At 40.9% G+C, this 17201-nt stretch overlaps 1 protein-coding gene across 1 annotated transcript; it reads left to right on the forward strand.

Annotated features, from left to right (window-relative positions):
* The first annotated feature begins 15626 nt into the window (after positions 1–15626).
* On the forward strand, positions 15627–16426 carry LOC123120372 (non-specific lipid-transfer protein-like). Its single transcript, XM_044540343.1, has 2 exons — positions 15627–16066; positions 16169–16426. The coding sequence occupies exons 1-2, from the start codon at positions 15723–15725 to the stop codon at positions 16173–16175; spliced, it is 351 nt and encodes a 116-aa protein (XP_044396278.1). The 5' UTR covers positions 15627–15722; the 3' UTR covers positions 16176–16426.
* The last annotated feature ends 775 nt before the right edge of the window (positions 16427–17201 follow it).

The raw sequence follows: 17201 nt of genomic DNA on the forward strand, positions 1-17201 counted from the left end.
CTGCCTTGCCTCCCTCCTATGGCCCATAGGGCCCATATCTTCCCCCGGGGGGTTCCGGTAACCCCCTCGATACTCTGATATGTACCCGATACATTCCGAAACACTTCCGGTGTCCGAATACTATCGTCCAATATACCAATATTTACCTCTCGACCATTTCGAGACTCCTCGTCATGTCCGTGGTTTCATCCGGGACTCTGAACAATCTTCGGTCACCAAAACACATAACTCATAATACAAATTGTCATCGAACGTTAAGCGTGCGGACCCTACGGGTTCGAGAACTATGTAGAAATGACCGAGACATATCTCCGGTCAATAACCAATAGCAGAACTTGGATGCTCATATTGGTTCCTACATATTCTACGAAGATCTTTATCGGTCAAACCGCAATGACAAAATACGTCATTCCCTTTGTCATCGGTATGTTACTTGCCCTAGACTCGATCGTCGGTATCTTCACACCTAGTTCAATCTCGTTACCGGCAAGTCTCCTTACTCGTTCCGTAATACATCATCCCGCAACTAACTCATTAGTCACATTGCTTGCAAGGCTTATCATGATGTGTATTACCGAGAGGGCCCAAAGATACCTCTCCGATACTCGGAGTGACAAATCCTAATCTAGATCTATGCCAACCCAACAAACACCTTCAGAGATACCTGTAGAGCATCTTTATGATCACCCAGTTATGTTGTGAAATTTGATAGCACACAAGGTATTCCTCTGGTATTCGGGAGTTACATAATCTCATAGTCAAAGGAATATGTATAAGTCATGAAGAAAGCAATAGAAATAAAACTTAACGATCATTATGCTAAGCTAACGGATGGGTCTTGTCCATCACATCATTCTCCTAATGATGTGATCCCGTTCATCAAATGACAACACATGTCTATGATCAGGAAACTTAACCATCTTTGATTAACGAGCTAGTCTAGTAGAGGCATACTAGGGACACTGTGTTTTGTTTATGTATTCACACATGAATCAAGTTTTCGGTTAATACAATTCTAGCATGAATAATAAACATTTATCATGATATAAGAAAATATAAATAACAACTTTATTATTGCCTCTAGGGCATATTTCCTTCATGTTCTTCCTCGCACGGAAAATTTAGCTTATTTTGTTTCAAAAGTCATGGCAAACCTACTTTGTTATACTATGGAAAGTTCTTATTTTACACAACATGGTAAATGCTTGTCCATGTCTCATGGCATTTTTTCTACTATGAATCTGCCATGGCAATGTTTTAGTTCACAAATTTTGTTTTGGAGTGTTCATTCCTTTTTTCTATGGTAGTTTTCCCATGGAAAATATTCATTTTAACTCAAGGCAATTACGTTCATAAGGTTAGATTGAGAATTTTTTCCCCATGGAACCAATGTTTTTGCCATGGCAAATTCCTATTTTTTAGCCTTGGGAAAAATGAACCATTGCCAAATACTCAAGTTAGGTCATGTCAAATTTGCACTCCCTCTGTAAAGAAATATAAGAGCGTTTAGATCATTACTTTAGTAACCTAAATGCTCTTATATTTTTTTACAGAGGGAGTAACTTTTTAGATTGACAACTTTTTTTCTATAGCAGACTGTTCATATTTTTGCCATGGCAAGTTCAAAATTTTGGCATGGCAAATTTCTAACCTTTTTCCCATGGCAAATATGCAAGTTAGCGCATGACAAATATGTTAAGGTTAGCATGAGAATTTTTTTCCCATTGCAAGTTTGTTCAAATGTTTTTTGCCATGGGAAATTGGTTTTTGTAGTTATCATGGTATGTTTTATACAACTTTTCATGATGGCAAATTTACATTTTCTCACCATAGCAAAAATACCTATACCGCCATGGCAAATTTACGTTTCCATGTCAATTTAATTGCTCACAACAATTTTTTGTTTTTCATGGGACCTCTTGCAAATTTATCCATGCCGATTTTTTTCTTTGAGTACATTTTGAGCATGGCAAATGAACAAGAAACATTTTTTGCTTATATATCATGTTACCTTTTTTAAGAACATGTCAATTTTTTTACTTTGTAGCATTCACATTTTATTTCTATTTGGCATGGAAAATTTTAGTTTTCTTACCATGGCAAATTTTTAGTTTTCCCATGGCAAACTAACTCTTATCCCCATGGCAAATTTACTTTAACATACACGGCAAATTTCAGCTTATTGCCATGGCAAGTTTCGTTCATTTGCTATGACCTTTTTTAAATTTTATTTTGCCATGGCTAATTTACCTTTATTGCCATGGAAAATTTACTTTAACATACATGACATTTTTTTACTTTTATTTCTATGGCAATAAAAGTTTTTTTCCATGTCAAATATTGTGTTCTTAGAGAACATTTTTATATTATTTTGCCATGCCCCTTTTATTAGTAGATACTGTGGCATTTTAATTTTTTAAACCAGGGAATTTTAACTAATTAGACCATGGCTATTTTCTTAAATACACCATTTACCACTTGCCATGCCAACTTTAAAATGCGTTGACATGGCAAGTTTAGATGTTTTTTTACGGTGTGTTAGACATGGAAACTAAAATATACCATTTGCCAAGGTAATTTAGATTTGCTTTTGCCATGCCAAATTAAGATGTTTTTTGCCATGGCAAAAAGTGTGTCTCATACACCATAGCAAAATATGCAACCTTTTTTTGGGAATATTCACATGACAAATTTATGAAAATTTGATCATCATAACATTTTGTTTTGTTTTGAGAACATGGCAGATTTTTACCTTTTAGATTGGTAAAATTTACTTTACATACATGACATTTTTTACTTTTATTTCTATGGCAATAAAATATTTTTTTCGTGTCAAATATTGTGTTCTTAGAGAACATTTTTATATTATTTTGCCATGCCCCTTTTATTAGTAGATACTGCGGCATTTTAATTTTTTAAACCAGAGAATTTTAACTAATTAGACCATGGCTATTTTCTTAAATACACCATTTAACACTTGCCATGCCAACTTTTAAATGTGTTAACATGGCAAGTTTAGATGTTTTTTACGGTGTGTTTGACATGGAAACTAAAATATACCTTTTTCACGGTAATTTAAGATTTGCTTTTGCCATGCCAAATTAAGATGTTTTTTGCCATGGCAAAAAGTGTGTCTCATACACCATAGCAAAATATGCAACATTTTTTTTGGGAATATTCACATGACAAATTTATGAAAATTTGATCATCATAACATTTTTTTTGTTTTGAGAACATGGCAGATTTTTACCTTTTAGATTGGTAGAATTTACTTTTATTTGCCATGGAATTTTTTTATTTTTTTGTCATGTGAAAATTTTAATCTATAATTTTGCCGTGGAAAATTTACCCTCATCCCCATGGCAAATTTGTTCAAATATTTTTGCCATGGGAAATTGGTTTTTGTATGTATCATGGTAATTTTTACACTAATTTATTTTTTATAGCAAATTTACATTTATCACTACGGAAAAATTACCTATACTACCATGGCAAATTTACTTTTTCCATGTCAACATATCAGCTCACGATTTTTTTTACTTTTTCATGGGAGCATTGTAAATTTTGCCATGGCAATATTTACTTTGAGTACATTTTGAGAATGGAAAATGAAGAAGAAACATTTTTATATAAAATGTTACCTTTTTTAAGAACGTGTCAATAGTTTACTTTGTATTATGGTAATTTTTACTTTTTTTGGCATAACATTTTCATTTTTTTGCCATGGTATTTTCAAAAATTCAACTTTTCATTTTCCTTTTATGGACATTTACAAATTTTTCATAGGATCGTAAAATCTGGGCTTTATTAATCACAACCAAAACTGGTTTTTAAAATCATAGTAAAAGCTGGGCTAAACCGGGCTTTATTGTTTTAGTCACAACAAAAGGCTTTACAAGAGCTGTAGGTGTTCGTGCCGAGAGTTTTTCCTACCGAACGGAATCGTTCGATGGATGGAACCCTTGCAACGAACATTTTGTTTGATCTGGGGCTCTGCCAGACCGAACATTCGGTGGTTATCGATGTCCAAAAAGCATAGAGCTCCATAAGATAATAGCTCCATCTCACCATGCATTCTCTAATGGCCATGGCTATAAACCAAAAAGGAAACAAAATCTCCTGCAAATCTTTGTCAGCCAGGTACTCTCTCACCCCTTGACATCCTCTCTCACCCACTCCCTCCTCATAGAATTCTGTAGCAATTCCTTGACAACTCCTAACTGTTGAACTCATCTACATAACCCGTCATTGCAGTCTACAGTCAAGCTCATAGGCAAGCTAACTGTCAGTTCATTCAAAAACTTGTTACTTTGGACTGATTGGCGATGGAGTCATAGACTAGGGGGGGGGGGTACTCACCACGTCGTATTATGACCAGGTGGGTCGGGTCGAGGACCCCCATGATAGTTCATTAATGAGCCACTTCGGCCAACCCATGCAGTATACAAAGAAGATTCCAAAAGACTTGGCGCACAAGATGAGGACTCTTCTAAATCCTAGGCCTCTGGTGCATTATATAAACCGAGACTAGGCTAGTCAGTAGATGATCTCATGTTCATTAGAATCACACACACCAATCTCGTGGTAGATATTTGTATTCTGTCTATAACCCATATCAATACAATCAAAAGCAGGACGTAGGGTATTGTCTCTTCGAGAGAGCCTAAACCCGGGTAAAATCTCTGTGTCCATGTTACATCGTTTCAATATGCCTAGATGAGGACCCCTACCTCGAGATATGCCGAAATCGACTCCGACATTGGTGGTGGCCCATACAGGTCCCTGCTGGTAGTCGCGGCGGTGCAATTTGAATTTAGATCGGCTCTGACGCGATCTACACGTCGGAACCGAGCTTCATCATTGACGTCACCATCCTCGACGCCGGCTCGACTGTTGACGTCGGCTAGACCAAGGACCCCATGTCGGATAGTCAAGATCGGACATGTGCCTTCATCAACATCAATTTTGATCTCAACCGAGATCACTGAAAAACCATCCATGGAGCTCGGGGGCTCAACATCAACATTGCCCTCGAGCAAACGTGCAGAATTTTCTGGACAACGGATTTGTTTTCACCATCCCCGCCTCGCCGAGCGTCGCTTTGATGATTGGTCCAGCGGAATTGTGTGGAACCATGTCGAATCTAGACGGGAATCTGGACGAGTTTGGGGTGAGGAGTCCAGTTTCCATCTCAGACATCCTTTGGAAAATCCAACCTTTCATGGACCGCGGAATTCCTATGTTGACAACCCCTTAAAATTTCAGCTCCATCCGACCGTCCAAACTCTGGAACGAGTCCGAGGAGTGCATCAATTCTCGGATCTATTTTCGGAGCAAAAACGAATCCGACTCAAATTCATCTTTTTTCATGGATGGATTATCGGACATCCTTTTTGAAGGAATTTTTTCTAGGGCATTGCATCTTGATCTCAAACACGTGCCAACAATTTTGAGCCTTTTCCACGGTGCTCTTCACCGCCGCGCTAGTGTTAAACCGTCCAACCTCGTTCCTCCACGAGTGCTGACCTGTGCTAGATGGGTCATCGCTTCCTCAAGCCGACGTCAACCACGTCTGAACATCACCTTGGCGAGCGGACCAATAGTTCAGCATCGCGAAGGCCAAATCATCACCAAGACAACATTGTCACCCCACGGATTGCACGGGTCAAGCGCGCCGACGTCGCCGCATGGTCACTTCATCAAGCTGGCATCGACTGCGTCACAAAATCAGAGCGAATATCTCTATTTAAATGAAATATCTTGGTTTAAACTAAGGGTGAATGAGTGTAAAAGTATCACTCATCAGTCGTCCGCACCCAACCCGAGTCTCAGGAGCTATTGCGCATCGCGTTTCCATTCCTAAAGTATGTTGTCGAGCAAGGACTTGATCCTCGCGCCAATTTCGTGAATTGGCCTGAGCCTCACGGGCTACTGGGTATCCTTCAGGTGCATCCTAGATTTTAGGCCGACACGCACCTTGAAGGCTACTGGCTGTGCATCTCGGGCTCTTAGCAGAGAATAAATTGTATCAATTGAAAAAATTCCGCGAAAAATCAGCCAAGACCGAGGTGGTGCACCACCTCGGAAGCAGTCTGGTATAAAGCTCGGTTGCGAGTTGCTGGCTCCACAAAGGATGTTTCCGGCGTTAAGCTCGGTTAAACTCCTTCAACTATTTTCAAGACTGAGGTGATCTATGACACCTCAGATGTAGTTGGGCATTGGAGCTCAGCTGCAAGAAGACGCTGCTGCACGGGAATAACTTCGAACCCGAGGTGTGGTGTAAAAATAACAAGGCATTGATAAATGATGAGAAATTAAAGGGGCTCCTCGGATGCCCAACATGTGAACTTTTCGGATACACCTTGGTGATCCTCGAGATTGGAGATGAAAAATATTTGTTGAACCAGCTTTCAAGACCGACGACCGAAAATGATGAAAAGTTCGAAAGAACCAATGAGTGTCGTCAGCTTGAAGATCGGTTCAGGGGCTACTGATGGAGTCCTGGACTAGGGGGTACTCACCATGTCGTCTCCCAACCAGGTGGGTCGGGCCGAGGACCCTCATGGCGATTCACTAATGGGCCACTTCAGACAACCCATGTCATATACAAGGAAGATTCCACGAGACTTGGTGCACAAGACAAGGACTCTTCTAAATCCTAGGCCTCCTGTGCATTATATAAACCAAGACTAGACTAGTCAATAGATGATCTCATATTATTAGAATCTTACACAATCTCGTAGAAGATATCTGTACTCTGTACTATATCCCATATCAATACAATCAAAAGTAGGACATTTGATAGTATGTCTTCGAGGGAGCCCGAACCTAGGTAAAATCTCAGTGTCCATGTTACCATCTTCCAAGACGCCTATATGAGGATCTCTACCTGGAGATATGCCGGAATCGACTCCGACACTTGGGCTTTTGTATTCATGTTGTTCAATGTTTCCAGCTATGTATGGTCCTGATTCGGGCCTCTGTTTGAAGCTCATGTCCTATGAGGTCACATATCTTTTAAACAACATTTACAAGAGTTGTGACCTAGCTGGATACATTCAAGCCGAGCAGGTTGTCCAACAGTGTTTCTCTCTGTAATACACATCAGGTTGTAATCCTCTTGGAGTCCTGGTTGAACCTTATTTTAGTTATGTTTGCTCAGCTCTTAGGGATAGGCCATGCCCTGTAATTCAACGTTTTCTTCTTTCTTACCTGCAGGGTTATGTACTTTCACTTTGTATATGAGCTGATATATATGACGCTGTTGATGCCTGCCTTTGTTAATGGGTATAAGTTTGAACTTAGTTTCACACAGTGGATAGACAATAACTTGTAAGGATATGATCTCCATACCTAGAGCAGGCATTGGCTAAACCTTTGACCAGACTCTGACCCCTCTGGGGTTTGTACTATATTTTTTTATTAATTTATTTACCGTAGAACAATTGTTCTACGGTGTTGGGTTCAAAAAAACAAGAGAATAAAGCATGACAAGTAACAGAGTGATAAAACAAAATCAAATATCCTAAATTCTGAACAACCGTTTTTTCATATATCATAAAAATCCTGTTATACATATCATGGATGTTATTGTGTAGTGGTCTAAAACTAATCCAAGCCCTAAATCTAATTCACAAATTTCCCCCAATTTCTCTGGAACCGTAACTCTAGAATCAAAATCAACAGGAAGGAGAGGAGAAGAACTTACAAGGCAATGCCGGAGGGGGAGGCCCAACGGTGGCCCCGCGTCGGAGTGGCCTTGGCCTCGGCAAAAGCAAAAGTCGCCTCGAGTGTTTTTGATTTTTTTTATGAAGAATAATGATACCTGCAAACCTCTAGCTTGAGACTGACTCTGTGTACGTGATAGGTCTTTTATTTTGGGCACGACTACTCCACACCCGGACTCACATGGGCCCTGATGTGAACAGTAAATTTGTTTTAAAAAGCAGAAAAGTTCAAAAAAAGAAACATAATTTTTTGTGGTGCAAGATGCTCATGTGTCTGATGCCTGGTGCAAAATTTAGTGAAGTTTGGACATTTAAGGAGCTCGTGGCAAAAAAAATTAAATTTCGGGTGTGCGAGAAACCTTTGAAAACATCACCATTTACATTCGATTTTGTCTTTTTTGTCATGAGCTTTTCGAATGTCCAAACACCCTAAAACTTCCCACGAACATCACACCTTTGAGCATATTGCACCAAAAAAAATATTGGTTTTTTTATTTTTTTTTCTGTTATTTATTTGAGTTTATTGTTATCAGGTAGATGAGCTTGGGCACCAAAATAAATTATCATTTTATTTATTTCTGTCTTTTAAGGGGCAGTACGTGTCAGTAGCTAGCTTAGTCAGCTTGCCACACTAGCTAACTAACGTCAGCGAGGTCGAGGTGTAGGTAGACCGGAAGGCGGCGAGCTATATCAATCTCTTCTCGCTTCTTTGGTGGAGCTAGCTAGAAGCATGCATAAGCTACCAGAACTGCCTGGCCATCATCGCCCCAACAAGATGAAGCGAAAATACGTGCATATGTACAGAAAAGATGACGAGCGGCTAACTAAGTTGCACCGCTCCATATGCATGCCCGTACGTATGTCGCCGCATGTCCGCAGCTCTATGGATAAACATGCGTGCGTCGTTGCATACGACTACAGTACACGTATCGTTCGAACGAGTGGACGCGTGCCGCGGCACATTTAATCCCTGCGGCAACATGGTGGGTAGCTAAGATATATTAGCGGTCACCGGCGTATACGTCTGGATTATCTTGTACGTACACGATCGAAGTGAGCATAGCTAGCGACGGATGCAGTAGATAGCTAACTTTCAGGCATCCATGTCCATTCTTAGGTGATATTATGATCCTTCGATCTCTTTATATGAACGCTCATATCAAGTTTGGTCTACCTTGATCTTCTTTATACGAACTCTTCTCATATTAAGTTTGGTCTATCTTGACATCTCTTAACATTATAACATGCCCTCTCTTCACATTCAAAGAGATGGAGTTTGATAGGTTAAAAAGTTACTCTATCCATTTCAATGAATAAGGCTCACACACTTCTTAAGATCCAACTTTGATCATAAATTAGATAAATACTATATTTTTGACTTCAAAATTATATTACTAAAAACTTCCTTCAACGCAATTTCAAGTGTTGAATTTTGAAATACATGCATGCCTTATTCATTGGAATAGAGGGAGTATACTTATGACAAACAAGGGTGAGTGATTATAAATCTCTTATAAAATGTCTTTTTTCTTTCCTCCGAAGTTAAGAATTTGATGCATCGAATCGAGGGCGAAGGATCTCAACAATCACCAGATCAAACATAATAGTGTCTTTCATTTTCTTCCACCATGATTAAGTAATCCTCGAGTATTTAACCCCTCAAACAAAAATACTTGACTATATATTTACTAGCGAGACTAGAACATGGTTCGTATAATTTGAGTAATTGTTTACTTCCTAATTCCTATAGTCTGCTACCGATTTTTGGCAGTGAGTAACAAATACCTTTATTACATACTCCCTCCGTCCCAAAATAAGTGTCGCTGATTTTGGAGTATTAGATAGTACATTCGTCAAAGCTTGGGTTTTACAACTAAAACAGTTAAATGCAACAATTGGTTTCTAAAGCAAGGACCTTATAGATCACAGCTAACTACTTAGCCATAAACGGTTTGTGCTGAGAAATGTATTTTGTCACTATGGTACATTTTTGGTACTATTTGAGTGCTAATGATATCATATGGACACCCTACAATCCCAAGATAACACACACAAAAGAAATACATAGAGATTGGCAACATCTATGAGAATAAGCGAAAAAGTTGGTGAATTAGATGGTAATCATGATAAACTAGAAGCATAAATAGCCATAATAAGTTGGTAGTGTCCTTCATGTAATCGAATGACTTCATGGTTTTGAAATAGGACCTGTCCTAAATAGTATCTTATAAATTAACTCCTACGGTCTGGAGGAACGTAATCATTGAGGAGATGTTCAGATATGGAACCGGAGTAACTTTCTATTCATTTGAAGGGGTATTCAAATGCATATATTCAGTACAGGTTGTCTAATCAGCTACATGAGCAACATTGATTGAGTTATCTTTACCCATGACTTATGCATCTTGGCATATACTCTCTAGATATCACATGTTTACATATCCAAATTCTTTATTTTGCATTGCAGTGACCAAATGAGGACAAAATGTCTTGAATGTTAATAAAATTATTATGTCTTGGCATTAGATGATTTATTTTATAAAGCATAAAGTATCCAACGATTTGTAAAAAGAATGTGTGATTTCAAATATTGGGCATTGAGTTGAATTTGAAAAACTTGATAACCACTATTTTGAATATATATGTGTAAGCTTATCCCAAGGTGTATTTATGTAACATGTATTTCCCTCAGTATTTACCGATCACCAAAACAAAATCATTTCACAAGCTAAAAGGGGGTAACCTTTCTTTTTCAAATAAGATTTAAAAATCCCCTGGCTTCTACGTCACTTGAGGCACAAAATCATCATATCATTGCACAGTAATCAACATTCAGAGTTTAAGAATAAAAATGCCATAAAGAGTGTAAGCCAAAAGTCTGTGAACATTGGGATAACACCAGATTACAGAAGACACTTATGCTCCTCTTATTACATGAACGCCACCGAAAATGGTTGACCATAGCCCTATCAACCAGCCTATCAATTGCACCCAAATAACATCGACTCCCACACCTCCGCATGCCAAAGAGAGGACCATGTATGGAGCCAGCTAATGGCTAAGTAGATGACAAGCAAAATTGTTGGAATTTTCATCCTATTAAAAACATAACCATTCCTAGAATTCCATGGCGCATACACCTACGCGTATATGTGCCTCTAGTCTAGGATGAATAACATTCAACCAATTATCAAACATATTGGTTCTAGAAGCCACATAAATGGTTCGCCAGAGGATCATTGATGGGGGCAATAAAGGAATAAGTGTTGAATCATTTTGTGGTGATCACAAAAGGAAAACTTATTGGGAAACACTTCCTATCTATAGGCTGATAAGAGACCAATCCCAGACCAATGGACTGCCCTTGCTTCAGTTGGGATCGCACAGTCAGAATGTGCCCATAATATATGTTAAAAAAAGAACATCCCCTCGTCCACAAACAACCCACCACAAACCCCGCCATTAACATCCCCCTAATCACTCTCCCCGTATCCCTCCTGATTCCAATCACAGGCACCACCCGGAGCTCTTCCACCTCGTTCGCCCCGCCCAAATCCCCTTCTCCCATGGCCTCGCACGCGCCTGCATCCTCCTCTCCTCGAGTAGCACGGCCACTTCCTTCCCGTCCACCTCGTTGGAGCGTCACCCCTCTGTACGCGGCGCTGTGGCCATCTCCAACTGGGTGGCTGCTGGTGTTGTTGCCTAACCATGCAGCCGGAGGATCACTAGGTGGCCGGAGGATCAAAACCATGAGAATAAGCACGCGTCCCTTTTGGCTGAGTTTTTTCACAGTATTCGGTATGTCCATGCAGATACTACATTGAGATTGCACGGGTATATGCTCTCAAATTTCCATGGTCGGACATATCATATTTGTGCTTCTTCCTAGCATACAATTCGCTTCATACATAACATAGTTGTACTTCTTCACGGTGTATAGATTGCTTCGTATGTTTCATAGATGCACTTCTATGCTATGTTCAACTTGCTTCCTTTACATGCTTCGTAATGTTTTGTAGGCGTCGTGTTTGAATTCAAGCCAAACAATTCATTTCTTTTTAAAATTTTGCAGGGTCGACAACAAAGAAGAACATGCAAGGCACGGTGCACAACGCGAGATCTGTTTGGAAGCAACTTAGCTAGCCTAGCACACCCTCGGTGGGCACATGCCAAGATCGTAGGCCATTTGTGGGAGAAATGGACTAGGCCGGGCTGGGTTGGATGGAGCATAGCAGGGAACCATGGACTAGGAAGCACAATTTGTGTTTGGAAGCATTACTTTCAATCAATGGATCGGATGCAAATTGTGAACATTTGTATTTTTCCGACACGCGCCCGAATGTGCTTGAAACATGTGTACATATGATGATGGTTATTTTTTATAGTGAAGGTCTAACTTTTTTAGAAGCAATTATCTATTTGCTGGAAACGAGATTTTGATGTCTTGAAGCAAAATTTTCTATTGTGTAAGAAACGAAATTCTATTAAACTGTAGAACGTTGATTTTGTCCATCGACGCAAATTCATCGGTAGGTGGAAGCACGTTTAATTCACCGTGAAATAAATCTATTGCTCCAAAGAAAAAAAGCATCACATTGGGAAAAAAATCTACATGTCCGCATGGCTGAGAAACCTCACTTTCAAAGCAATTTTATATTTAAGGGGAAAATATTGTTTGGAAGCAATTTTAGAAAATACCGGAATCAAAATTGCTAAATAAGGAAGCAAACCGCCTAACGTCTAAGCCAACAGCGGATGGAATCTTGCATTTAATTAGCCGTAATTTAAGGTAGTAGTTACGGAAATAAATCACAATTATCCATACTAACTAGCCGGACTCTCCTTTTACTAGGCCTTACGCTGGAGACTAACTCAATCCTACGGCATTTGACTGGTCTGATAGATGCAAAGCATCAGTAGTCTGATGCCTAGTGATGCCCAAACTTATTTCTACCTATACATTCCAGCTGCTCGAAGTCTTCTTTCGTTAAGACTTCTCTTCTTTGTACGTACCACACGAAAATCATGACTTTTTTATGGGACTATAAGTTTCCACGTATTTATAGAAAAAAGCTAGGGCTTCAGTTAACGTGCTTCGCACACATAAACTTGACACTAAAGATCCAGGCGAAGTTCGTTTCCAACCAAAGACATATGGGTGTTGTGATAGGTAGACCCCATCGACGTACTGTCCCAGTGGGGCCATGATGTCCATTTTATCCCTAGTTAGAGCCCGTGAAAACTCGGCATCTCACAACACAGAGGGGTGTATCCCCCAACCAGATGTCTTTCCAAAATCTCGTACTTTGTCCAATTCCAACAATGAAAGACCCCCTACTAATGAAAAGATCATCTTTCACTCTGATCAAAACTTTCCAAATGGTGAGTACGTAGGCTTGTCTAGAGAAAGAGTTTTAGACCGGAGGTATTTGTTAGGAAATAATTTTTGCCATACTAGTTTCAATTAAAGTAGCTTGAAAAGACATTTGTTGAGCAACCATGTGCTTTTAATATGAAGATCCTCAATACCGAGACCCTTTGGTCCCATAGATGACACAAAACTTCCCACTTGGCTTTTTTTGGGTGTGTGTGTGTGTGGGGGGGGTAAACTTCCCACTTGGTTAACCGATACTTCCTCTTATGTTCATCACTTTGCCAGAAAAATTTGCATATGTGAAGGAGTGCCAATATTTAATACCATCTGGTTTTATAAATTCATTTCCCAAAATTATTGGAATCGAAGATTCACTTGGAAAAATAAATTGACATATTAAAGATGTTGCCCTTGAGCGGGTTTTTTTTTGGAAAAGGGGGACTCCCCGGTCTCTGCATCAGGTCGATGCATGCGGCCACTTAGATAAATAAAATAGGTTCAACAATGTCGAATAGTCGTAAAAGAAAGCAACGTCGAGCTCACATAGACCTCGACACGAAAACAAAAAAGCCATAAGGCCACAACCGGCTGGCAGAAATAAAGGTAGGAAAACTAATTGCCTATCCTATTACATGACCGCCATCCAAACCGGTTGAAGATACCCCGCGCTACCATCTCCCACCGGACAGATCCAGTAACCAAACGCTCCCTGGCCTCCGTCGAAGTGAGTAGGGACCACATACGAATCAACGCCGTAGCACGGAATACAACCTGCAAAAAATGAATAGTAGTTATTCTGTTAAAAGCCAAATCATTTCTGCAGTTCTAAATTGCCCATAACAACGCACAAACTCCTACACAAATGTGTCTAGCTGTAACGGACTCTATCCCATCCAGCCACGTTCCAAATAACGACCCGACCGAACTCGGAGGAGTAATGTTAAAAGTAATTTGCACGGAGCGCCACAAAATTCTTGCCAACGGGCACTCAAAGAATAGATGCTTGATGGTTTCATCCCGATCACAGAAACTACACCTAGTAGATCCTGTCCAATTGCGCTTAACCAAGTTGTCCTTTGTTAGAATGACCTGTTTATGGACAAACCACATAATCACTTTGATTTTCAAAGGAACTTTGACTTTCCAAACATGTTTGGAGTTAGGAATGACACTCGAGTTAATAACATCGATGTACATCGATTTAACGGTAAATTGTCCAGACCTAGTAAGTTTCCAACACAACTGATCGGGCTGGTGCTGTAGCTGAACCTCCATCAGTCTACGCACCAGATGAAGCCAAACTTCCCATCTATTACCAACAAGCACCCTCCTAAACTGAATATTAAGGGGGGTGGCCTGCATAATCGTTGCCACAAGCGCATCACGGCGATGCACAATACGATACAGAGTTGGGTACTGTAATGCCAAAGGTGTCTCACCAAGCCAAGTGTCCTCCCAGAAGCGAGTATCGTTACCATCGCCGACAATAAACTTTGTTCTATTAAAGAAGGCTGCCTTAACTCTCATAAGCCCCTTCCAAAATGGCGAATCAGTTGGTCTCACTGTCACCTGCGACAAAATTTTGGATTGCAGGTACTTGTTACGAAGAATCTGTGCCCAAGTCGCATCAGTCCCAACTGATAGCTTATATAGCCACTTACTAAGCAGGCATCTGTTCTTAACCTCAAGATTCTCGATACCCAACCCCTCTGATCCTTAGGACGACAAATAATATCCCACTTGGCGAGTCTATACTTTCTCTTAAGATCATCACTCTGCCAGAAAAATCTTGACCGATAGAAGTCCAGCCTTTTCCTAACCCCAACTGGAACCTCAAAGAAAGATAGGAGGAACATCGGCAAACTTGTGAGCACCGAGTTAATAAGAATTAACCGGCCTCCATAAGACAGAAGTTTGCCCTTCCAGCAACTAAGTTTCTTTTCGAACCGATCTTCGATACATTTCCACTCTCTGTTCGTGAGCTTACGATGATGAATGGGTATACCAAGGTAAGTAAAAGGTAAAGCCCCTAATTTACAACCAAACAATTGCCTATAAGCCTCTTGTTCCTCCTTGGCTCTATCAAAGCAGAACAACTCGCTTTTATGAAAGTTAATCTTTAAACCGGACAATTGTTCAAATAAACACAACACCAGCTTCATGTTTCTCGCTTTTGCCAAGTCATGCTCCATGAAAATGATTGTATCATCAGCGTACTGCAAAATGGACACACCCCATCAACTAGGTTAGGCACCAAGCCACCTACCTGACCGGCGTTCTTTGCCCTGCCTATGAGAATGGCCAACATATCGACTACAATGTTGTTGAGCGGGTTATCTAGCTAGTTCTGCAAATTGAGGATGCAAGGGAGAATTGCATCCAGCTCTAAACACACCATCATGATTTCAGTGGTAGTGCATGCTTCCAAAGCCCAGCTTCATGCCTGGGTCATCCTTCGGAAGGGAAAAAGAAAAAACCATCCACGCATCTCTCTCTCGAACCCCTATTTAAGCCCCTCCATTCTTCCCTACATTCTCCACACCACCACGAGTTGCTCATCTCTCCACCCAATCATCACTAGCTAATACGGTGCACTGTTAGCTACAGACCAAGAAGTGATCATGGCCCGCGCTCAGGTAATGCTCATGGCCGTCGCCTTGGTGCTGATGCTCGCGGCGGTCCCGCGCGCTGCCGTGGCCATCGACTGCGGCCACGTTGACAGCTTGGTGAGACCCTGCCTGAGCTACGTTCAGGGCGGCCCCAGCCCGTCTGGGCAGTGCTGCGGCGGCGTCCAGAGCCTCCATAACCAGGCGCAATCCAAGAGCGATCGCCAAGCCGCTTGCAACTGCCTCAAGGGGATCGCTCGTGGCATCCACAATCTCAACGAGGACAACGCCCGCAGCCTCGCCCCCAAGTGCGGTGTCAACCTCCCATACCACATCAGTCTCGACATCGACTGCAACAGGTGATTAATTCACATGCAAGCATACATATATGAACATTCATCCACGTAAAATTTATTGATATTAACATTAATCAAATCTTTGCACGCATGATTGACCTGCAGTGTGTAATGAGCGACGATCCGTCAAGCTGGTGCTCAGCTCATCCATCCACGTGGAGTTGAAGCGCGCAGCCTCTATCCCTATGTAGTATGGGCACTAGTTATGCGAGTTTATACTGAATATGAATAAGAACTCTCTCCTGCTGGCTTGCTGGTACTCCTCTGGAGGAGATCAGTATCTGTGTATCTGAGAGTTGAGAGTTTGTACCATGGGCACTCCCAGTGTTTATGGACTTTTATACATACAGCTCGTTCTGTTCAGTGTGTGACTTATCTCTGTTTCCTCACGTTCGCCTGTCATATACTCCTTCCATCCGGTATTAGTTGACGCTCAAACGGATATATCTGGGCCTATTTTAATAATAGGCACATCAGTTTAAGCGTGAGGTTTTTTACGGTACCCTGGTATTTCAATGACTAGTGTGGGAGTACCGATCAAATCCATCCGCGCTGGTTTGCAGTGTTGTTTTCCAATCTTTAATCTAGGTTCCCAAATCCACCAGCCTAATCAAGCGCATGCGGCCGCGCAGCCGCCGCTGGAGGCACTTTCATCACCGTGCGACCAGTAACCCATCAATTATGTGTTTCTTCAAAAAACAGAAAATTGATTGCCATAGGATGTATGGTAATTTGAGGCGAATAAAACATGTTGTAGTGTGTAGTTTCCACCAACGACAGATTATGTCTGGATTGCATAACTATCGCCATCAGAAATATTTAATTTTAGGGCTGAATTACATATCAATATTTAATTTTAGGGCTGAATTACAGATCATTGGAAGAGGCATGTCGCTCGGAAGATCCGGATGGGAAAGAATTTCTTAAAACGAATTCAAACGAGGAAGATGTTGATCTGCACACGAATTTCTTGCATAATCTACGTCTTCATCGGCTCCGTCCATGGTTGACCGCCTACGGGCATGCAGGTTGTGGCTTCAGCGCTCGGGGCATGTGGCTGCCCCGAAGCGGAAAATTGCGCGGTTCCGTGATGTACCGGCGACTGGCCAGCCAATTAACTAGTGACACTTCGTACCGT

This window comes from Triticum aestivum, chromosome 5D, assembly GCF_018294505.1.
Source record: "Triticum aestivum cultivar Chinese Spring chromosome 5D, IWGSC CS RefSeq v2.1, whole genome shotgun sequence".
In the NCBI taxonomy this organism is placed as follows: Eukaryota; Viridiplantae; Streptophyta; class Magnoliopsida; order Poales; family Poaceae; genus Triticum; species Triticum aestivum.

Bases quoted from the DNA above. Each gene is read 5' to 3' on its own strand.
- LOC123120372 (XM_044540343.1), top strand. From the start codon at position 15,723: ATGGCCCGCGCTCAGGTAATGCTCATGGCCGTCGCCTTGGTGCTGATG.